Source organism: Rhineura floridana, chromosome 11 (genome assembly GCF_030035675.1).
Source record: "Rhineura floridana isolate rRhiFlo1 chromosome 11, rRhiFlo1.hap2, whole genome shotgun sequence".
Classification (NCBI taxonomy): Eukaryota; Metazoa; Chordata; class Lepidosauria; order Squamata; family Rhineuridae; genus Rhineura; species Rhineura floridana.
In genome coordinates, this window is record NC_084490.1 from 323,386 (window position 1) to 345,455 (window position 22,070).

The 22,070-nt window shown below is 53.4% G+C and overlaps 1 protein-coding gene and 1 long non-coding RNA gene across 5 annotated transcripts; both read right to left on the bottom strand.

The window, feature by feature from the left end:
* Window positions 1-102: 102 nt before the first annotated feature.
* LOC133366106 (uncharacterized) lies at window positions 103-2,367 on the bottom strand. The gene is made up of 2 exons (XR_009758353.1): window positions 1,811-2,367; window positions 103-866 (listed from the first exon to the last, which is right to left on the bottom strand). It is a non-coding gene; the product is annotated as an uncharacterized LOC133366106 (long non-coding RNA).
* Window positions 2,368-4,618: 2,251 nt separating this feature from the next.
* On the bottom strand, window positions 4,619-15,673 carry AP1S1 (adaptor related protein complex 1 subunit sigma 1). Of its 4 annotated transcripts, none has more exons than XM_061589488.1 (5): window positions 15,559-15,673; window positions 10,143-10,321; window positions 7,234-7,342; window positions 6,240-6,383; window positions 4,619-5,430 (listed from the first exon to the last, which is right to left on the bottom strand). In XM_061589488.1, exons 2-5 carry the CDS (start codon window positions 10,319-10,321, stop codon window positions 5,383-5,385), a joined length of 480 nt encoding a protein of 159 aa, XP_061445472.1. In that variant the 5' UTR covers window positions 15,559-15,673; the 3' UTR covers window positions 4,619-5,382. The 4 variants fall into 4 exon arrangements, with proteins under 4 accessions (XP_061445472.1, XP_061445470.1, XP_061445471.1 ...); XM_061589486.1 differs by lacking the exon at window positions 15,559-15,673 and adding an exon at window positions 12,272-12,477; XM_061589487.1 differs by lacking the exon at window positions 15,559-15,673 and adding an exon at window positions 12,272-12,472 and having other exon boundaries at window positions 6,246-6,383.
* Window positions 15,674-22,070: the final 6,397 nt, after the last annotated feature.

Genomic DNA, 22,070 nt, shown 5'->3' on the forward strand with positions numbered 1-22,070 from the left:
GGCTCCAACTCCATCCAAAACAAAGGCTGGTGGAAATTCAGGACTGTCTAGGGACCCACAAGGGGGAATCCTTTACTTTTAAATAACGCAAGGAGGCAAGGATACAAATTAATCCAGTTTACTTTGTGAGAAGTTTACAAATCCTCCAGTCCAGACCAAATTTCCCTCTGCTGAATAGGCAAAGGAATCTGAAGAACAGGGCAGGAGGCAAAACAACATTTTAAGCAGATATTTAAAACTTCCCTTTTTTAAAAAAGGGGTAGGAAATGAACCACTGCAAAACACAGGAGCATTCTCTCCAGCCCCTGGTGGTAGATTTCAGCTCTGGTTTAAGCAGCCGGGTCTTGTTGAGTCTTAGGCCATCTTAAATCCAAAAGAGGCCCTGCCCAAGGCAAGCCTTTCATCACAAAAGTCACACTTCTCCCTCAAGCTGACTCTCCTCCAGAGAGTGTCTCTCACCTTGGAGAACTTGGCTGGTGGCTCCCCACTAGGGACAGAACCAAGGCAGCAGAAAGAGAAAGATTCTTTACCAAACTGCCTTACACCTTTATCTTCACTCCGAGTCATTCAGTCCAGCCATTAGCACCCATGTTTGGGGTACCTTGAGCTCCTCGCTAGCATCCCACACCCAGAAACAAGTGGCCCTCCAAGGGGCAGGGTGGGGAGGTGGGGGTTGAGCATGCCGCGTGACACCTACTTGTGTAAGTTCATAACCATCCAAAGCTGCATCTAAGGGGTCCACCAAGGTGGACGCTGGAAGGCAAGACCAGGGGGTGGAGAAGGAAGCAGTTTGCACGTGTTCAGAAAACCTTCCGCTGGCATCAGTCCTAGAGTGTGCGAATTTCTTCGCTTTGTGGCGTCCAGTCCTGTAAAAAAAAAAAAGTTGTTTTGATGTCCTGATCCATTTTGTTGTACTTGAAATAAAACACATTTGGCCTGTTGTAAATAGCATGTGGAATTCCTAGTTTTGCTATAAAATAAAAGCAACTATTTTATTATGAGTTATTCTCATTATTTACAGATCTGGTGGGTGAGAACAGCCTCCATCTTCTCCAAACCCCACAAGATCTGGGGGCTCCGAATTCAAAAACCTATGAGGTTTGGGGGGGGTGCATGAGGAGGGGTTTTTTTGTGGTGGCGGCACTAAGGATATGGAATGCCTCATCCTCCAAGGTGCCTCTTCATCATATCAATTTCAACATCAGGTTAAGATGCACCTTTTTGCAAAAGCACTTAGTGGGGTGGGGGGATGAAATCAGAATGTCCCTCCCCCCCCAGCCACGGTTGCTCCTGACATGGTTTAATTGATGATCTAGTAGGGTTTATGTATTACAATGTTTTCTTGTACTGAGCTTTGTATGCAATCAAACCACATGGCAAAAGGCCATATTGAAATGCCAATCTATAAATAAATACATACATAAATCAATATCTTCCCTCCTCCGCACCCGCAGCAGAGGCATTAGCAGAGCGCTGTCAGTTGTGGGGAGGGAGCAGGGTTCAGCAAGTTCTGGCTCCAGAATCTGACTCCAGTGTCTGGAGCCCTGGAACATGTGAACTCACAAAAGTGGCCTCTGAGCATGCGCAGATTGACAACTCAGCCAACCCCCACACATGAGGAAGAACAACAAAATGAGCCTTGTGCCTCCCTGAAGACCAACAAAGTCGTTAGAGCAGTTTTCCTGGACGGCATCAGATGCATAAACTGTGGTCCTGAGTTACACAAGTTTTTTTTTGGGGGGGGGGTGAACAGCGAGGTCAAAGGGAAATGAAATGCAGCGTTTCCAGCCAGCCATGTGCAGATACACACCTTCAAGCCCAGGTGACGCTTCGTGCGTCCGAGGAAGCCGAATGGACTCCACACAAGCTTGTGCCAAAATCAACGTGTCGGTCTTTGGGGGCCCAGAAAGACCCTCCTCACGTCGTGGTTTGCGCTGCCGGAGACTCGTGAGCTGCAGCCCCTCCGGAAACCCTCTGGGGGCTGGGTTAAACCTCAGGGCTCCTCGGAGGTCGCAGCGATGCCGCCTTCCGAGGCGCTCTGCACCGAGTTGAGCGCAACCAGGAGGCGCCCTCGCAACTTGCTGGCCTGCTGAATTTGACCCTCCGGCGGCACCGCGATTTCCGCGGCTCCCGAAGCCGGCCCGAGTGAAGCCCTGCTCGTCCCCAGCGAGCAGGCCGCCGTCCCTCGGGGGCTCCACGAGGGCTGCAAAGACCCAGGAGAAGCCCCACCCCGGCCAAGCACCGTCTCTCAACTAAGGAGCGGCAGGAAACTTTCCGAGCGGCAGCTCCGCTTGCATCCGGCCGGCCCCGGCGGGGCTCGGCCGTGGCCAAGACAAAGGCGCATTCCGGCCAGGGCCTCTCCCCTCGCGCCCGGGCCCGCCCCACGCCCCGCCCCACCCTCCGGCCTGGAGCACCTCGAGGAAGAGGAACCCCCTCCCCCTTCTCAGTTATTTTGGGATTGCAGGCGGCAGCTACACGGAGGGTGGGAAAGAACGGAGGTGCCAGTGACTCCCCGCGGCCAGCCCCTCTTCTGCGGGCGAGGAGCAAGGGCTTCAGAAGGCCCGCGGCTAGATCTGGCGCAAGGGGGCTGAGCGCATCGGCACCCCTCCGCGCAGCCGGTCTTCAGGACCACCGTCCTCCTCCGCCCCCTCCCGCGGCAGCTGCCTTGAGGAAGGTCAGGGTCCTTTGCCGTCCTTAGGGCAGGCGCGCCTGACCCGACAGCCCCCGCCCCGCTCGTTTCTTTGGTCCGGACTGGCTGGGTGCGCGGCGGGTTAGAGGCCAAGGAGGTGAGATGGAGGCGGGAGGACCCCCCCAGACACACACGGCCTAGCAGAGGTAGCGAGGGGAGCACAGCAGGTCACTGGGGAGAAGGAAAGGGCCCTTCAGACTGTTCCTTGCGGGCTGCATCCAGGTTCAATGGGCTCCTAAGCCCCCGCCGAAGTCTGCGGTGCGTGCGCCATTAGCCCTCCCCTTCCAGCCCAGAAGGGGGCCTGCAGGTTCCCCGTGGAGGAAATAAAGCCGGATGGAGCCAAGGAGAGCGCGCGCACCCCACTCCCGACCAGGAGACAGAGGTTCAAATCCCCGCTCGGCGACTTTGGCACCAGCCAACCTCACAGGGTTGTCGCAACAGGTGAGGAGAGCCACTGTACGTTCATTGGAAGAAAGGCAGGACCCAAACATAGTTCAGACCGGAAGGGCCTCTCTCTCTCTCTCTGCACAGGAGCTGCCTGCTTCCCAGTAGCTGAAAGCCCTACCCCACCCCCCAAAATCCCTAAGCACTGCAGAGGGGCAGGAATCCAAGAACAGCCACCTGTAATAGGCATAGAGGCGGGGGGTGCATCCTCTCTTCATCTTCTAGCCACAGCCAGACTTATTTGCTACAAGCAACAGCTTTAGCCACAAAAGTAAAACTTCAGCAAGTGGAAGACTAGGCCAGACCTCCTTTGCTGGTCCTGGAGATGCAAGACCTACCAAATGCTTGTGGCTTATTTTAATCCATTTCAGTATGAAAACTAAGCACTCCTCACTGCTATTACATTTTTTTTCTCTTCTGTACCATTTTGGGTGCATGATGCAAAGGTCTAGAAAGAGCAGTGATGGGCCAGGGAAGACTTTCTCCACCAAAGTGGGTGTGATGCTCCTCCTCTGGGGGGGCTCCTCCTTCCCCCCTCCCCTGCAGCCAAAGAGCCCAGCACTACAAGGCCTTTTGCTCCAGCTGAATCAACCTCCCTCTGTCCCTCCCTGCGGCCGTAAGAGGTGGCCAAGCCAGGCTGTGCAAGGTACACTGAACAGGACGGCCTCTCTCCATTACTCAGACTGTCAAGTGTGGTAGAGGTTAGAGGGCTGGGCATGGGCACAGGGGCACCTGGGGAGCCCTTGGCTATGAGTGGGTGAGGAGGGATGGCTGTTACCTCCTTCTCCTTTGCAAAGTACAGAGCTGGAGGAGGAGGCTGGGAAAGCACCCTGCTTGGTCACTTTCTCGGTCAGCTCCAAGTGGCTTGTAAGGCTCAGGTTAATTCCCTTGGGAAAGTTTAGGATGTGTGTGCGTTCACTTTGCCTTTCTGGCTCCAGGGTGAGGCTGAACCCATGGCACTCACTCAAAAATCCAAAACAAATGTTGGCAACCTCTGGACTTCAAATCCCGCAAATGTTGAGGCCTGGACTCAAAATCCCCATCTAGGCATGAAGCCCACTGAGTAACATTTGAGCCTTTTTCTCTGCCTAGCCTAACCTGCAGGGTTGGGTCACTGCAAAGATATAACGGAAGAACCATGTATATCACCTTGAACGCCCTGCAGGAAAAGTGGAATATAAAATGTAAGACGCAAACAGATGAAGGCAATACCAGCTGAGCAGGCCAACATCGCCCTCCAAGACACAACTCTTTACAGAGGAACAGGGATAGCCCTGCCCCCAAAAGTAGCAGCCACAACCATGACCCTAAGCTGCAAGTATCGCCCCACTTGAGCTGTTTGGATGTTCCTTCAGTGCAATGGCAGATTGCCACCCAAACGATGTCCTCCAAGGAGGCATCTCTGCTCTGCTCTCCATCTGAGCCACAGCTATGAACAACGTTGCCTGTGAAGGCCTGCAGCCAAGAACCACAGATAGGCCAGAGTCTTCCACACCCACTTTATTCCAAAACGGGAGGAGAGAGGGAGGGAGGAGAGAGGGAGGGAGGGGAGACACACGCACGCACACACACTCTTCTTGGTCTGGAAAGACCATGCCTTATAGGAAGATGGGGGGGGGGAAACGTACACACAGCCTATGCACACACACACCAAAGACCAGACGGCAGCTGGCTGGCCACACGGCTGATGAATGTAGGACGCTCCTCCGAGTTTCTGGGCTCCTTCCCACCCCTCCCTCCATGTGGCGCTGGCCTCTTGACACAAAACGAGGGAGAGAGAGAGAGAGAGAGAGAGGCAAAGCTGGTGCTGCTGCCACCTCATCTGGGACCCGTCACATGCTGCCCGGGTGAGTCACAGGTTTGGGGGCGGCAGGAAGTGCCACGTTGCTGGTGTGAACAGATTGGGGGTGGGGAGAGGAGGGGGCACAGAAAACTAAACAGATGAAGGTGGACAGCAGAGAAAACACAATCCCCCCCAGCAGACAAACACATTTGCCCAGCAGATGGGGGCAAAAGGCTCCCCCTTCTCCCCCCACGCTTTGCGAGAGTGAACCCTCCCCACGGAGTTGGTTGTTCAGTATTTACAGGCCCACCGTGTCCAGGTCCCGCCACAAAGAGGGTCCCTTCAGTTGGGCAGGCTGTGGCTGCCGCCACCTCTTCCGCACAGGCAGCAGCAGAGGGACACAGGGGGTGCAAGTGGCAGTGGGGCAAGGGGCGTTGGCCTGAGACGATCCTGTGGCAGCACTCAGCTACGCCAACCCCATCTCCTCCAGCACGCTTCGGGGTGACTCATCCTCCTGCAGCAGGGAGATACAAGAGGATTCAGAGAGAGGTAGCAGCCGCCAGCCTGCCCGCCCGCTCCCCACTGCAGAATGGAGCTCAGCTCAGCTGCCCCCCAACACTTGCATCCACAGAGATGAACCCAAACAAGCCCAGCTGGTCCAACTTAATAAGGTCCTGAGGAGGCTCCCCGCCCTGAAGTCTAGATCTCTGCAGAAGCTGACTGTGAGAGAAAGGCAGTCTGCACATGCTCAGAAGCGCTCTTGAACCTCCCTTGGCTCTGGAGACCAACAACAAGGGCTGCCACCATTTTAACTTTCTGCCTGCCTGGAAGATCCGAGGGAAGGACTTGGGCTTCCTGATGGCCCAGACAAGCATCAGTCCCATTGTGCAGATCCCCAGAGGAGGTTTTTGGGGGGCGCCACGGGGGGCAGAGGCAACCACATGGCTGCTGCTGCTCTCCTCTCCACCCCAAGAGGGTTTTCACAGAAGCAGTGCTGCTGCTGGCTCACAGAAGGCTGATTCGCCCACGCCCGCAGCAGGCAGAGAAACCGTCCTGACTGGTGACTCATCGGATGCAGCACAGCCAAGCAGCCTCCACGGGGGCTCCTTCAGCAGCCCCCCAAACCAAGCAACATGCCACTGCAGCAGCAGGCACAAACAAGGCGGGGGCACTATTAAAGGGAGGGGAGAGTAGGACCCCCCAGCAGAACGTCACCCCCACCACCCCCAGGCAGAGGGAGGGAGGGATGGAGGGAGGGCCCCCCCATCCATGCCGCCCTGCACCCGTCCTCAGGGCATGCAAGACCCCCATGCAGGGCCCCACCTCTACCTCCTGCAAGAGATCCGCCTGCTCAATGGCCTTCAAGACACTCTTCTTGGAGGTGTCCTGCACCTCACCCCCCATCAGAAACTCATCCAGGATGAAATAGGCCTTCTCAAAATTGAAGATGATATCCAGCTCACATACCTGTTCGAGTGGGGGGAGGAGTGGGGGGGCAGAAAGAGGGAAGGGAGAGAGACTGAGAACAAAGCAGGGCCCAGAGCTCTCGCCTGGGACTCCAACCCCCCCCCCCGCCCCAGGGACCAAGAGCCACGCCCCCATCTCCTGACTCAGATCCTCCTCCAACCTGGCTGCCTTTCCTGTGCCTGGAGGGGGTGGGAGGGAAGCAGCCTCCTGGCAGGAGCAGCCGTAGGCTGCGGTGGCTGCCAAGACCTCGTTACATCCAATTAGCAGCCACACTTAGCTGGATTTCATTACAGAATATGGACAGGGTTAACGGTGGGGGGGGGTGTTTGCCTGTGTGCTAAGAGCCGGCTTAATAGATGGAAGCAGGCAGAAGCAGGGAAGGGAGGGAGGGGCGGAGGGATTAGCTCTGGGCTTTTCCCTACCCACCCACCCCACCACAGCAGCAGGTGGAGGGGTGCCTGTCTGGGCAGGAGGATGCTTGGACTCTGCAACAGAGCCACCGATGCCACAAGCAGAACTAAAATTCTGCTCCTGATGTTCGCTGGATAGAGGGGTGGGGCACCAAAACTGCAGGCGCTGGAATCCCCGTTCTGCGCTCTGTGCACGTTCTGGTGCCAAGGGCCACGTGGCCCGCCTGCCTTAACCCCAAGGGGCTTGGGCTCTACGTGCCGGCGTCCAGGGGTCCCTGGCCTGGGGCCATACTGACACTGGAAGCAGAAGAACGAGGACATGGCCCACGCACCAGCCCGCCCACCCAGAGCGCTGGCCAGAGTTCTTTACACTGAGATATAAGAGGGGGAAGAAGGTGCCGTCCTGCCCCCACCCCCACTGGCCTTTCCCAGCCACTCACACTCCCAAAGTATTTGTCCAGCAGCTCCACGTATCGATGGATGAGCTCCAAGGTGATGAGTTCATTGTCTTCCCCCTCAATGGCACAGCAGAAGTACAAGCTGGCATACCTGGGCGAGGGAAGGAGAGTGGTCAGACCTCCCCTCTGCGGCCTTGCCCGCATAACACCCTCCTCCTCCCTCCCACCCACTGTGAATTAGTGGGGGCCCAGCAGGAGGCCACCAGCCACGCCAAAGCCAGACAGAGCGGGGGATGGGGCACGGATGGGCCCACGGCACTGCTCTGAGAGGAGGCAGGGCCAGTATTAGCCGCACATGTCCAGCAGAGCTCTTCACAGGCCCACGATGGCACAGACACCACGGTGAGCTCAGAGAGCCCCCTGTGGACCATCTTTGTCTTTGCATGCACTGGGGGGGGAGGGAGGGAGAGCGTGTGACCGCAAGAGCTGTCTGCCATTTGGGGCTCTACCTGGGGGCAGCCAGGGACAAAGCAAGCGCTTCTCTGCACAATCCCTCTGGATTTGCACCCCAGCCTCCACGTCACAATGAGGATGGCTTCCTATATCTCTTGATGCTGTTCCAAACACTTCACAACCACATCAACTCAGCAACCTTCAAAACTGCTCTGCAAGGCAGTTTGGTCTTAAGGATCCTGCACTGCAAGGCAGGTGGGCCAAGGCTTCGGGGGGGGGGCTCACCCGAAGCCAAGTGCTCAAGTTCACAGAAGAGACAACATTTGAACTGGGAACGTTCGGGGGGCAGATGCTGAACCAGAGGAGCCTGCGGCATAAGCCAGTGGCCCACCTGGCCCAGCAGCCGGTTCTCACGTGCAAGCAGGACCCGAGCACAAGAGCGGCACTCCCCCCCCCCCGCGGTGTCCAGCAACTGCTCTTTGGAAGCTCACGGCATCAGACTATGGAGGCAAAGCACAGCCATCTCAGTTGGTAGCCACTGATAGTAGCCCTTCCACACCATGAATTTGTCTAATCTTCTTTGAAAGCCATCCAAGTTGGTGGCCATGACTGCCTCTTGAGGGAGCGAATTCCATAGTTTAACTCTGCGCTGTCTGTGTGAAGAACTTCCCTTTCTCTGTCCTGAATTTTCCAGCATTCAGCTTCATTGGATGTCACGAGTTCTAGTGTTGAAATGGAAATGGACTGCCTTCAAGTCGATCCTGACTTATGGTGACGCTACGAATAGGGTGTTCATGGTAAGCGGAATTCCGAGGGGGTTTCCCATTGCCTCCCTCTCAGGCTGAGAGGCAGTGACTGGCCCAAGGCCACCCAGGGAGCTTCATGGCTGTGTGGGGATTCAAAGCCTGCTCTCCCAGGTCGTAGTCCAGCACTCTAACCACTACACCACGCTGGCTCTCAGTTCTAGTGTTATGAGGGAGAAAAAACTTTATCCAGTCTCTCCACGCCATGCATAATTTTACACTTCTGTCACATCACCTCTGACTTGCCCTTCCTCTAAACAACCCCAAACGCTGCAGCCTTTCCTCCTAGGGGAGACACGCCATCCCTTGATCATTCTGGTTGCCCTTTTCTGAACCTTTTCCAATGCTACAATAGCCATTTTGAGGTGAGGTGACCAGAGAAATAACTGCACACAATATTCCAAATGCAGCTGCACCACAGATTTGTATAATAGCAGTTTTATTTTCAATACTTTTCCTCACGATCCCAGACTGGAATCTGCCTTTTTCCACTTGCATTTGAGTTCTCCGAGAACTCTCAGGTGGATTGCCATCCGGGCCTGGCATTTTGTTAGTTTTTACTTTGTCCCTTAAGCCTAGAACTTCATCTCTCCACACCACTGCCTGCCTCAGTTTCTCAGGCGCCCTTCCTGCAAAAGCAACTTCAGGCCCAGGGGTCAGCCTCAAATCGCCCTCCATTATGCTTCCCTATTCTTCTCTTAAGGAAGCAAAGTAGCACCTCTTGGGGGGAGGGGGAACCCTTTTCAGTCCAAGGGCTGCATTCCCTTCTGGGCAACCTTCTGAGGGCCACATGCCAGTGGGGATGGGACGATTATTAAAACGTTTACCTTTGCATACAGTCTGCCGGCCGCTATGCCCACCCCTCCCCCCAGGCAAGCAGGAGTTGAAGGGCGCACGCCAGCCAGGCAGCCTCTGGGATGTGAGGCAGGGCCCTTGAGAAGTGTGGCCGAGGGGGAGGGCCAGACAGAGCGGGCCAGAGGGCCGCATTTCACCTCTGAGCCTGAGGTTCCCCACTCCTGTTTCAGAGAAAGTAGTTTGAGGGCTGGAGCTGCCCCTATGCCTTGAAGCCCTAGGAGGTTCCTGCTTATTCTCCTTATCAGGGAGGGAGGGACGCAGAGGGACCTACTCAGATCTGCAGGGGGGGGCAAAGTGCTCAACCTGTCACTTCAGGGAAAAGAAGCCTCCCCAATTCTGATTGGGGGGGGGAAGTATGAAAAAAACACCAGAGGGGCTGGTGGTGAGGCATCCTGGAGCCTCTCTTAAGCCAAGGTAGTTCCTTCAACAGCCTCAGCAATGCCCCCCCCCAATTCACAGGCCTAAGGAAACGAGAGTGGGGGAGGGGCACAAGGGTGTGGGTGCAAGCAGAGGGGGCTGTGTCCTGAGCAGCAACAGGAGGCGGCCCTCTTGGCAGTGATGCCCCACCACTGACAATGCCTTTTAGGCCCCAGGCAAAGGCTCCTCCGTTTCCCTGGCCTTCTGAATGGTCACTGGGCTGTCCTTCATGCTGTCTCCATCTCATGCCTGTTCTCATTCTGATGATGCTGGGACAAAATGGAACGGAGGCCCAGTCTGTGAGAATCCCACCTGGCTAAACCCGTCACTGGGAGGAAAGCAGCAGAGGAGGCTGGGGAGGAGGAGGGGCTGTGGGAGGAACGGGTGAGTGTGAGTGGGTGGGAACAGGGCAGGGGGGGTCACCTTTTGTAGACCACCTTGAGGTCTCGCCACTCCAGGAAGCTGCACATTTTGGGCTTCCGGGCCAGCACCACCTGCATGAGGTCTCGCACCATCTTTTTCTTGTCCTTGTCCGAGGTGGCCAAGTACCATTTCTGGAGGCGCAGTTTGCCCTGGCGGCTGAAGAGGAGCATGAAGCGCATCTGGGGAGGAGATGGAGAGAGGGGGGGGATCATCTAGACGCCCTGTGGTTATGGCAGCAGACACCCCCACCCCCAAAGGAGAAGTCTGTCCTGGAGAGATGGGGAGAACAATGGGGCATACTCACAGCCTGTGGAGGGGCACACCAAGATAAGAGAGACCGGATCCTGCACAGATCAGAATCCCCCCCCCCAAGATAGAATAAACCTGCGAAGTCCAGAGTTCAGCTTCTGCTCCATCCCTTTCCTAAAGAGCCCAGGAGCCTGCCCCCCGTGTGTGCCTGACTCCAAAGACACCCCCTTTTGCCAGAGAGAACAGGGGTCCCCCTCCCTAGCCCCTCAACATGCGATTCAGAAGGACTCTTTCCTCCTTTCCCAATCTCCCTTCTCCCAATCTTCAGCCTGCCTTTCTATGACCAACTGGATTGCGCACCCAATAAACTCAGTCTCCCTCCCCCGTGGAGAAGCCACCTCTTTTTCCTCCTGAAGGAATCCTGGGGCCAGGTGTGTGCGTGTGCATGTGCAGGCATGCAAGAGAGTGTACAACCCTCTCCCAGAGGCAAGAGCGTCACAAATAAGCCTTGACAGGTGAGTCAGCAGGATGGCAACCCTGGTAACAACAAGAAGGCCCTTGCCAGGGGACACCTCCCCCGTCTACCTCTCCACATCTCCACCCACAAGGGGGCTCCAGTCGTGCTGGCTGAGGCTGTAGCCTAAAACATCTGGAGGGCACCAGGTTGGCAAAGGCTGCATGAAGGGACTATACCCAGTTCACACATTCAGTGCCCTGCCTCTTAACCCTAATCCCCCTTCTTACACACACACATGCTCACAAGTATTACAGCACAACAACACACACTGAGAAGGTCTCCCCCGCCCCACAAGTCTGGGATGCTGCCTTTTCACGCGCGCCCCCCAAGCCTTTTGGCCGTGCCAACCAGTTTCGCTAATGGCCTGGAAGAGGAGGACTGCCCAGAAGTCCCTGCAAGGCCGTGCCCGGAGGGGGGCTGAAAGAGAGCCGCCCCCTTCCCTCTGGGCCCAGAGATGAGGTTCCCCACGGGGGAGGCGAATATCCTGCTTCGCCCGAGCCAGGCAGCCAAACCTCTGGGGGAGGCAGCGTGCCGGGGGGAAGCCGGCGCTCGGAGCTGCTGGTGGGGCCGGGACTCCTGCCGGCCCCCGACCCCGACAGGCGGGCCAGCCCTGGATCCCTCCACCCCCCGCCGGCCGGGAAGCTGCCGAGGGTCGAAGCAGCACTGCAAGGAGGTCTCCTCGAGGCAGCGAGAAAAGCCACTCCCGGCCCCGAAAGAGGGAAGGGCCGGGCCAGGCCGAGCAAAACGCCTAGGAGAGTAACGCCCCCCTTGGGAAGAGAGAGCAAGTCAAAGTCGGGCGCGGCGGCGGCGGCGGCGGCGGCGTACCCCCCCCCCGTCTCCTCCCGGGGCTCAAAGGGGATCCTCCAACCCGGGATCCTCAGGGGCAGGGCGAGGGCCTCCGGCCTGCCACGCCCAGGACGGCCCCCTCTGAGCGGCAGCGCCGCAGTCGCCGGGGGGGGGGGTCTTCCGCCTGCAAAGCAGCAAGGCGACTGACGGTGCGGGCCAAGGCAGCTCCCCGAGGAACCCACCCTGACGTCAGCACATGCTCAGAGGCGCCCTTGCTCCCGGGCCGCTGGTGGCAGCGAAGCGGGTTCTAGGGCGCGCGGAGGGGGACCCCCGCTCTCGGGTTCGCATCTCGGGGCCAGAGACCCGGGGGGCGCGTGGGCCTCTCTCCAAAGGTCGCCATCGCCCCCTCCCCGCGGAGGAAGGCGGGAGACGAAGACTCTCCCTCGGGGCGCCCACGGGCGAACCCCCCAGCTTGCACCCAGGACCGGAAGCGGCTGTCGTGCCACGTGGGAGCCCCCCAAATAACCGGATGTGGGGCGAAACGGTGGGGGTCTCCTCCTCCGAGGTAGTCACTCACCATGGTGGGGCGGGTGTATCCCCCTCGTGGCCCCCGCGGCCCGGCTGCGGCCCTCACGCTGTCTGCTCCTGCCCGAACCTGTCCAGGTGCCTCCCGGCTGGGCGCCGCCTCCCAGCCGCGCATGCGCCCTGCGCCCGCTTCCGGGACGGGCTGGGGGGCGGGCGCCCGCTCTCCATGGCAACGGGAGAGGGCGGGGCCTGGTCCTGTCTCCGTGGCGACTGGAGAGTCAGGAGTTGCCGTGGCGACGCAGGAGGCGCCCCGCGTGACGTCATCGGGATGGGGCAAGACAACAAGGGATGAGAGCCCCCTCCCGCCACGCTTGCCCTTACGAGTGCCTGCCTGCCTGCCTGGGGGGGGGGATGCTCCTGAGCATGTTGGGAGCGGAGGGATGCAGCTGAGCCCCCACGACAACTCCCCGGAGGGGGGACATAGACACACATCTGCATGTGTTGATTTGTAAGTCACCGAAGGCAAGCCCGCCAAATACCCCCAGATACGACCCTGCAATTCATTTGCTCCCCCCAGTTCAGTTCCCCTTCCATTCCCGTGGCCCATCCCCCACCAGCACCCCGTGGGGTTGGGGGCTGCCTGGAAGCCTTCCCAGCAGTAGCAGCTTGAGGTGCTAGACCGGTGCATAGAGGGCGTGGCGGGCTGGATGTGGGCCAATATATTGACCCAGACTCCTGCCAAGACAGGTGTTATGGGCCCAAGTTCTCATGTACGGTCGGTGGGAAGACGGACTCTCCTGGACAGGGTTGCAGTCACCTCAAAGGAGCAGGTCCATAACCTGGGCGTACTCCTGGATCCAATGCTGTCACTGGTTGTTCAGGTGGCCTCGGTGGCCACGAGTGCCTTTTTCCAGTTCTGGCTGGTTTGCAAACTTTGTCCCCTTTTGGACAGAGTCGACTTGCCACAGTGCTCCATGCGCTGGTAACTTCCAGACTGGATTATCACAATGCATTCTACACAGGGCTGCCCTTGAAGATGACTCTGAAACGTCAACTGGTCCAAACTGCAGCGGCCAGATTACTGGCTGGGGTTCCATTTAGAACTTATGTAACTCCAACTTTAAACAGCTACATAAGAGCCCGCTGGATCAGGCCAGAGGCCCATCTAGTCTAAAATCCTGTTCTCACACCGGCCAACATGGGAGACCTGCAAGCAAGACATGAGTGCAACAGCAGCACTCTCCCCGCCTGCCATTTCCAGCAACTGCTATTCGCAAGCACACTGCTTTCCACTATGGAGGCAAAGCACAGCCAGCATGGCTGGTAGCCACTTGTGGCCATCACTGCCTCTTGTGGGAGCAAATTCCACAGCTTAACTCTGTGCTGTCCATGTGAAGAAGTCCTTTCTTTTGTCTGCCCTGAATCTTCCAACATTCAGCTTCACTGGATGTTCTAGTGTTATGAGAGGGAGAAAAACTTCTCTATCCACTTTCTCCATGCTATGCATAATGTTATACACTTCCATCATGTCACCTCTGACTCGCCTTTTCTCTACACCAAAAATCCCTAAATGCTACAACCTTTCCTTACAAGGGAGTCACACCATCCCTTTGATCATCTTGGTTGCCCTTTTCTGAACCTTGTCCCACTCTGCATAGGTTGCCGGTTGTTTCTGGGCCCAAGGCAAGGTACTCACATCAGAATGTAAAGACCTGCATTACTCAGGCCCCCAAAAGCTGAAAGACCACCTCCTTCCCTATCAACCCTCTTGGGTCAGCAGAGGAAGCCCTCTTATTTATTTGTTTGTTTATTATTTGATTTATATCCCGCCCTTCCAGCAGGAGCCCAGGGTGGCAAACAAAAGCACTAAAACCACTTTAAAACATCATAAAAACAACTTTAAAATACATGAAAACAAAACATCTTTAAAAACATTTCTTAAAAAGCTTTCAAGACATCTTTTTTTAAAAAAAAGGTTAAGAACATATTGTAAAGGCCGGTTGGGGTACTCCCTCGTGCCTTCCTTTGTCCCAGGAGTCAGTCCCCAACCCAGGGCAATAGATCCTGGCAAATATCCTGCTTTGCCAAGGCTGTGCACGCTCACAACAGCCCTACAAGATAGTCGACTGCCACCACCCTCCTTACTGGTTAGTCACTCTGTGCCGAAGGGGAACCCAGAGCCCAGTCACCCACGCTGGCTTTTACAGGGCAAGAGCCAGAATACACTCCTTGCTCCTAAAAGTCGTAGGTAAAACACTTTAAACTTACACGGTAGTTATGGTCGATGGTAAGGACTGAATTTAGGACTGGTCTTTCTCGTGGAATGAACACACACTGATAATAGAATTAAAGTTTATTAAAGAATAAAAAAAGTAAAAGAATACAAATATAAAGGTAACAAGGTAAACGAGGTGCACAAGGTTTAGCAGCAAAATATTTCCCTAAAGACCACTGTGATGTTCCTGTATGTGAATGTAATGTAAATATGGTAAGTGCAGGTTTATTATAGGAAATATGGTAAGTGGAGTGAGTGAGAAGGGGGAGTAGATGGGCTATAGAATGCTGGATGATTATTGGCTGTGTGTTTGAATGGCTAAAGGTATAAATGAGAGGGTGACAGTTGAGTGGTGTGGGGGTTGGACAGGGTGGTTGTGGACAGGGAGGTTGATGTGGAGAGTAAGAGGTGGCTGTTGAGATATTGGATTGGGAGTTCTGAGGCAAATAGTAGGAATTAGGAACATAAGAGAAACACATGAAACCATATGCTTGTCAATGAAATCGATAAGTAATCTTGTTATTCTTAGTGTTATCAATAAATATTTTCTTGGTTTACTTAAAGCCTGATTCCTCAGCTGGGGGGGGCACAGACCAGGGGGGAGGCAGAGTAACCAAGGCTGAAGAAGAAATAGTATCTATGGTGGCAGTGGTGAAGGAAGAGATATTGTATCAACATCCAGTACCACAGAGCAACCCAGAGCTGTGAGCGTCATAGGCAAGAGGCTTCAAGGGGGTTGGGAATTACCTATACACACAGACACAAGGTATCAAAATAACCAGGAAGAGACTAAGGCACAGTCTAGACTCTAGATGTTATATTGGTACACAGAGTGTTGGGTAGTGTGGCCTAGCAGGGGGATCTTTTGAGATCTGTGCTAGAGCGGAGAGAGGTAAAAATAAACACAACGATCCTGACTGCTGGTAGCCACGAGTGAGAGCGACACAGGTGGTGCCAGGGAAGGACATCACAACCACACCCAAAGGGGCAAGGTACAGCAAAAGACTTGAGAGTTCAGTCACAAACAAAAATAACAAAGTCTATCTAGCCTATGCTATACTTACAGAACTGAAAGACTTGTAGATGGATAGCCTTCTCCCCTCAGAGAGATTCAGGTCAGGATGGTAAGTTGGAACTGCAATTGAGCAGCATCAAGCAGGCATGATAGCTCCCAAAAGTGGAACAAAAACCAAAGATTTCTGCCCCGTACTTATGGCAAAAAACCTCTAGCAACAGCCAGAGGCAATTAACCAATCAAGGATGTTAAAATGAGATTTAAAAACTCCTTTCTCACAGGACACAAGGCACCTCCTCAAAACTCCCTAGGTTTATAGCCTTGATGGAACCAGGCCCCTTTGCTGATAACAAGGTGTTAGCTGGGCCTTGTAATCATCCTCAGCTGCACTGTAAAACTGCCAACTCATTCCCGTGAGCAAAACCAGTTCTTAACCTTTCAGGATCTTAGGCTATCAAAGAGTATCAAAAGGAAAGACCCCACAATTTAGTTGCAGGCAAGCTGGCATGAACATAAGAACATAAGAACATAAGAAGAGCCTGCTGGATCAGGCCAGTGGCCCATCTAGTCCAGCATCCTGTTCTCACAGTGGCCTACCAGGTGCCTGGGGGAAGCCCGCAAGCAGGACCCGAGTGCAAGAACACTCTCCCCTCCTGAGGCTTCTGGCAACTGGTTTTCAGAAGCATGCTGCCTCTGACTAGGGTGGCAGAGCACAGCCATCATGGCTAGTAGCCATTGATAGCCCTGTCCTCCATGAATTGGTCTAATCTTCTTTTAAAGCCATTCAAGCTGGTGGCCATTACTGCATCTTGTGGGAGCAAATTCCATAGTTTAACTATGCGCTGAGTAAAGAAGTACTTCCTTTTGTCTGTCCTGAATCTTCCAACATTCAGCTTCTTTGAATGTCCACGAGTTCTAGTATTATGAGAGAGGGAGAAGAACTTTTCTCTATCCACTTTCTCAATGCCATGCATAATTTTATACACTTCTATCATGTCTCCTCTGACCCGCCTTTTCTCTAAACTAAAAAGCCCCAAATGCTGCAACCTTTCCTCGTAAGGGAGTCGCTCCATCCCCTTGATCATTCTGGTTGCCCTCTTCTGAACCTTTTCCAACTCTATAATATCCTTTCTGAGATGAGGCGACCAGAACTGTACACAGTATTCCAAATGCGGCCGCACCATAGATTTATACAACGGCATTATGATATCGGCTGTTTTATTTTCAATACCTTTCCTAATTATTGCTAGCATGGAATTTGCCTTTTTCACAGCTGCCGCACACTGGGTCGACATTTTCATCGTGCTGTCCACTACAACCCCGAGGTCTCTCTCCTGGTCGGTCACTGCCAGTTCAGACCCCATGAGCGTATATGTGAAATTAAGATTTTTTGCTCCAATATGCATAATTTTACACTTGTTTATATTGAATTGCATTTGCCATTTTTCCGCCCATTCACTCAGTTTGGAGAGATCTTTTTGGAGCTCTTCGCAATCCCTTTTTGTTTTAACAACCCTGAACAATTTAGTGTCGTCAGCAAACTTGGCCACTTCACTGCTCACTCCTAATTCTAGGTCATTAATGAACAAGTTGAAAAGTACAGGTCCCAATACCGATCCTTGAGGGACTCCACTTTCTACAGCCCTCCATTGGGAGAACTGTCCGTTTATTCCTACTCTCTGCTTTCTGCTTCTTAACCAATTCCTTATCCACAAGAGGACCTCTCCTCTTATTCCATGACTGCTAAGCTTCCTCAGAAGCCTTTGGTGAGGTACCTTGTCAAACGCTTTTTGAAAGTCTAAGTACACTATGTTCACTGGATCACCTCTATCTGTATGCTTGTTGACACTCTCAAAGAATTCTAATAGGTTACTGAGACAGGACTTCCCCTTGCAGAAGCCATGCTGGCTCTGCTTCAGCAAGGCTTGTTCTTCTATGTGCTTAGTTAATCTAGCTTTAATAATACTTTCTACCAGTTTTCCAGGGACAGAAGTTAAGCTAACTGGCCTGTAATTTCCGGGATCCCCTCTGGATCCCTTTTTGAAGATTGGCGTTACATTTGCCACTTTCCAGTCCTCAGGCACGGAGGAGGACCCGAGGGACAAGTTACATATTTTAGTTAGCAGATCAGCAATTTCACCTTTGAGTTCTTTGAGAACTCTCGGGTGGATGCCATCCGGGCCCGGTGATTTGTCAGTTTTTATATTGTCCATTAAGCTTAGAACTTCCTCTCTCGTTACCACTATTTGTCTTAGTTCCTCAGAATCCCTTCCTGCAAATGTTAGTTCAGGTTCAGGGATCTGCCCTATATCTTCCACTGTGAAGACAGATGCAAAGAATTCATTTAGCTTCTCTGCAATCTCTATCGTTCTTTAGTACACCTTTGACTCCCTTATCATTCAAGGGTCCAATTGTCTCCCTAGATGGTCTCCTGCTTTGAATGTATTTATAGAATTTTTTGTTGTTGGTTTTTATGTTCTTAGCAATGTGCTCCTCAAATTCTTTTTTAGCATCCCTTATTGTCTTCTTGCATTTCTTTTGCCAGAGTTTGTGTTCTTTTTTATTTTCTTCATTTGGACAAGACTTCCATTTTCTGAAGGAAAACTTTTTGCCTCTAAGAGCTTCCTTGACTTTGCTCGTTAACCATGCTGGCATCTTCTTGGCCCTGGCGGTACCTTTTCTGGTCTGCGGTATGCACTCCAGTTGAGCTTCTAATATAGTGTTTTTAAACAACTTCCAAGCATTTTCGAGTGATGTGACCCTCTGGACTTTGTTTTTCAGCTTTCTTTTTACCAATCCCCTCATTTTTGTGAAGTTTCCTCTTTTGAAGTCAAATGTGACCGTGCTGGATTTTCTTGGCAATTGGCCAGTTACATGTATGTTTAATTTAATAGCACTGTGGTCACTGCTCCCAATCGGTTCAACAACACTTACATCTCGCACCAGGTCCCGGTCCCCACTGAGGATTAAGTCCAGGGTTGCCGTCCCTCTGGTCGGTTCCATGACCAACTGATCCAGGGAATAGTCATTTAGAATATCTAGAAACTTTGCTTCTTTGTCATGACTGCAACACATATGCAGCCAGTCTATGTCTGGGTAGTTGAAGTCACCCATTACTACCACATTTCCTAGTTTGGATGCTTCCTCAATTTCATATCTCATCTCAAGGTCTCCCTGAGCATTTTGATCAGGGGGACGATAGATCGTTCCCAGTATTAAGTCCCTCCTGGGGCACGGTATCACCACCCACAACGATTCTGTGGAGGAGTCTGCCTCTTTTGGGGTTTCGAGCTTGCTGGATTCAATGCCTTCTTTCACGTATAGAGCGACTCCGCCACCAATACGTCCTTCCCTGTCCTTCCGATATAGTTTATATCCAGGAATAACCGTATCCCACTGGTTTTCTCCATTCCACCAGGTCTCGGTTATGCTCACTATATCAATGCTCTTCTCTAAGACCAAGCACTCCAGTTCTCCCATCTTGGTTCGGAGGCTCCTAGCATTAGCGTACAGGCACTTGTAAGCAGTGTCTCTCTTCAAGTGTCTTTGGCACTTGTGGTTAGGCCTGTGGTAATTTTGCTCTTCTGAATTTATATGCTGTGCCCCTGCTCTCACAATGCCTACTTCTAGGCCTACCCCTTTTAAAATTTCATCATTTCTTTGGTTTTTATCCCAGGGGGGAGGTTTATTCCGAACCGGACCTTTCTCAGCTCCTGTCGGGTTTCCCCCCTCAGTCAGTTTAAAAGCTGCTCTGCTACCTTTTTAATTTTAAGTGCCAGCAGTCTGGTTCCATTCTGGTTCAAGTGGAGCCCGTCCCTTTTGTACAGGCCCGGCTTGTCCCAAAATGTTCCCCAGTGCCTAACAAATCCGAACCCTTCCACTCGACACCATCGTCTCATCCACGCATTGAGACTGCGAAGCTGGGCCTGTCTGGCTGGTCCTGCACGTGGAACCGGTAGCATTTCAGAGAAAGCCACCTTGGAGGTCCTGGCTTTCAGCATCCTACCTAGCAACCTAAATTTTGCTTCCAGGACCTCACGGCTGCATTTCCCCATGTCGTTGGTGCCAACGTGCACCACGACCACTGACTCCTTCCCAGCACTGTCTACCAAACTATCTAAACGACGGGCGATATCCGCAACCTTCGCACCAGGCAGGCAAAACACCTTGCGGTCTACACGCCCATCACACACCCCACTGTCTATGTTCCTAATGATCGAATCACCCACTACAAGGATCCCTCCACCCCCTGGAGATATATCCTCGGCACGAGAGGATAGCTGCTCATCCCCCAAGGAATGGGTCCCTTCTAAGGGATCGTTTCCCTCTTCCTCAGCTGGATGCTCTCCTTCCCCGAGACCATCGTTCTCCATGATAGCAGGAGAGCTATCATCCTTGGAGTGGGACACAGCTATAACGTCCCTGAAGGCCTCCTCCACACACCTCTCTGCCTCTCTCAGCTTTTCCAGGTCCGCCACCTTGGCCTCAAGGAAATGAAGTCGTTCCCGGAGAGCCAGGAGCTCATTGCACCGAGAGCACACCCACGACTTCTGTCCAACAGGCAGATAGTCGTACATGCTGCAGGCGGTGCAAAACACTGGAAAGTCCCCACACCCCTGCTGGCTTCTTACCTGCATAGTTTTGTTTAAGGTTTATTACGTCAATGGGTTGGAGACTGCGGTTTAGCTGAGGTCAGGGAACAGACGGGCAGAGTGGGGGGCCCTGGCCTCCTCGCCCTGCTGCCGAACTCGCCTTGATGCTTTGTCAGCTGGGGCCTTGACGCTTCGTCAGCTGGGGCTCCCTCCACATATTGATTTAAAAAATGGTTTAAAAACATATTAAAAAGCAATTCCAACACAGACGCAGACTGGGATAAGGTTTCAAAAGGCTTGTTGAAAGAGGAAGGTCTTCAATAGGCGCCAAAAAGATGACGCCTGTCTAATATTTAAGGGGAGGGAATTCCAATGGGTAGGTGCTACTACACTAAATGTCCGCTTCCTATATTGTACAGAACAGACCTCCTGATAAGACGGTATCTGCAGGAGGCCCTCACCAGCAGAGCACAGTGCTCAACTGGGTATATAAGGGGTAAATCAGTCTTTCAGGTATCCTGGTCCTGAGCTGTATAGGGCTTTGTAGACCAAAACCAGAACCTTGAACTAGGTCTGGTAGCTAATGGACAGCCAGTGCAATTCTTTCAGCAGTGGGGTGACATGTTGGCGATACCCTGCCCCAGTGAGCAGTCTCGCCACCATATTTTGCATGAACAGCAGCTTCCAGACTAACCTCAAGGGCAGCCCCACATACAATGCATTACAGTAATCTAGCCTGGAAGTTACCAGTGCATGAACAACAGTGGTCAGGCTAGCCTGGTCCAGAAACGGCCGGGGCTGTCTTACCAGCTGAAGCTGGTCAAAGGCACTCCTAACCACTGAGGTCACCTGGGCCTCTAGCAACAAAGATGGATCCAGGTGCACCACCAGACTACGGACCTGCTCTTTCAGAGGGAGTACGACCTCATCCAAAGCAAGCAACTGACCAATTATCCAAACTTGGGAACCACCAACCCACAGTGCCTCCATCTTACTAGGATTCAGACTCAGTTTATTGGCCCTCATCCAGCCCACCACCGAGTCCAGGCAGCAGTCCAGGGCTTGCACGGGCTCTCCCAATTCAAATGTTACAGAGAAATAGAGCTGGGTATCGTCAGCATACTGCTGACACCTCGCCCCAAATCTCCTGATGACCGCTTCCAAGGGCTTCATATAGATGTTAAACAGCATGGGGGACAAGATGGTACCCTGCAGCACCCCACAGCACAAATGCCAGGGGGCTGAAAGACAATCACCCAATGCTATTCTCTGAAAACGACCTTGGAGATAGGATTGGAACCATTGTAAAACAGTGCCTCCAATACCCATCTCACCAAGTCGGCCCAGAAGGATACCATGGTCAATGGTATCAAAAGCCGCTGAGAGATCAAGTAAGGATAACAGGGTCACACTCCCCCTGTCCTTCTCCCGATAAAGGTCATCCATCAGGGCGACCAAGGCCGATTCAGTCCCATAACCAGGCCTGAACCCAGACTGGAACAGGTCAAGATAATCTGTTTCATCCAAGAGTACCTGCAATTGCTGCGCCCAACCCTCTCAATCACCTTCCCTAAAAAGGGGTATTTGCAACCAGTCAGTAATTGTCGCAGACCAATGGGGCCAGGGTGGGCTTTTTCAGGAGCAGTCAGATCACCACCTCCTTCAGGGTGGCTGGAACGACTCCCCCCGCAATGATGCTTTGATCATACCTTGGATCCACTTGATCAAAAACCCTTGGCAAGCTTTAATAAACCAAGAAGGGCAAGCGCCGAGAGGACACGTTGCTGGCTGCATCATCGCAAGCACCTTGTCTACGTCATCAGGCTTCATCAACTGAAACCGTTCCCAAGAAATTGCAGCAGATGTTACACTGGACACCTCAGTGGGGATTACAGTAGATGTGGATGGAGCATCAAGACTGCTACAGAGGTGAGCAACTTTACTCGCAAAGTGCCTTGCAAACAATTCA

What these genes read in the sequence shown, in the direction of transcription:
- AP1S1 (XM_061589486.1), bottom strand. Translation starts at nt 12,394, where the DNA reads ATGCGCGGCTGGGAGGCGGCGCCCAGCCGGGAGGCACCTGGACAGGTT. An exon ending in CTCAAGGTGGTCTACAAAAG is followed by an intron (nt 7,343 to 10,142) that starts GTGACCCCCCCT and finishes TCCCTCGCCCAG; the next exon opens with GTATGCCAGCTTGTACTTCT. An exon ending in ATCTCTTGCAGGAGGTAGAG is followed by an intron (nt 5,431 to 6,239) that starts GTGGGGCCCTGC and finishes TCCCTGCTGCAG; the next exon opens with GAGGATGAGTCACCCCGAAG.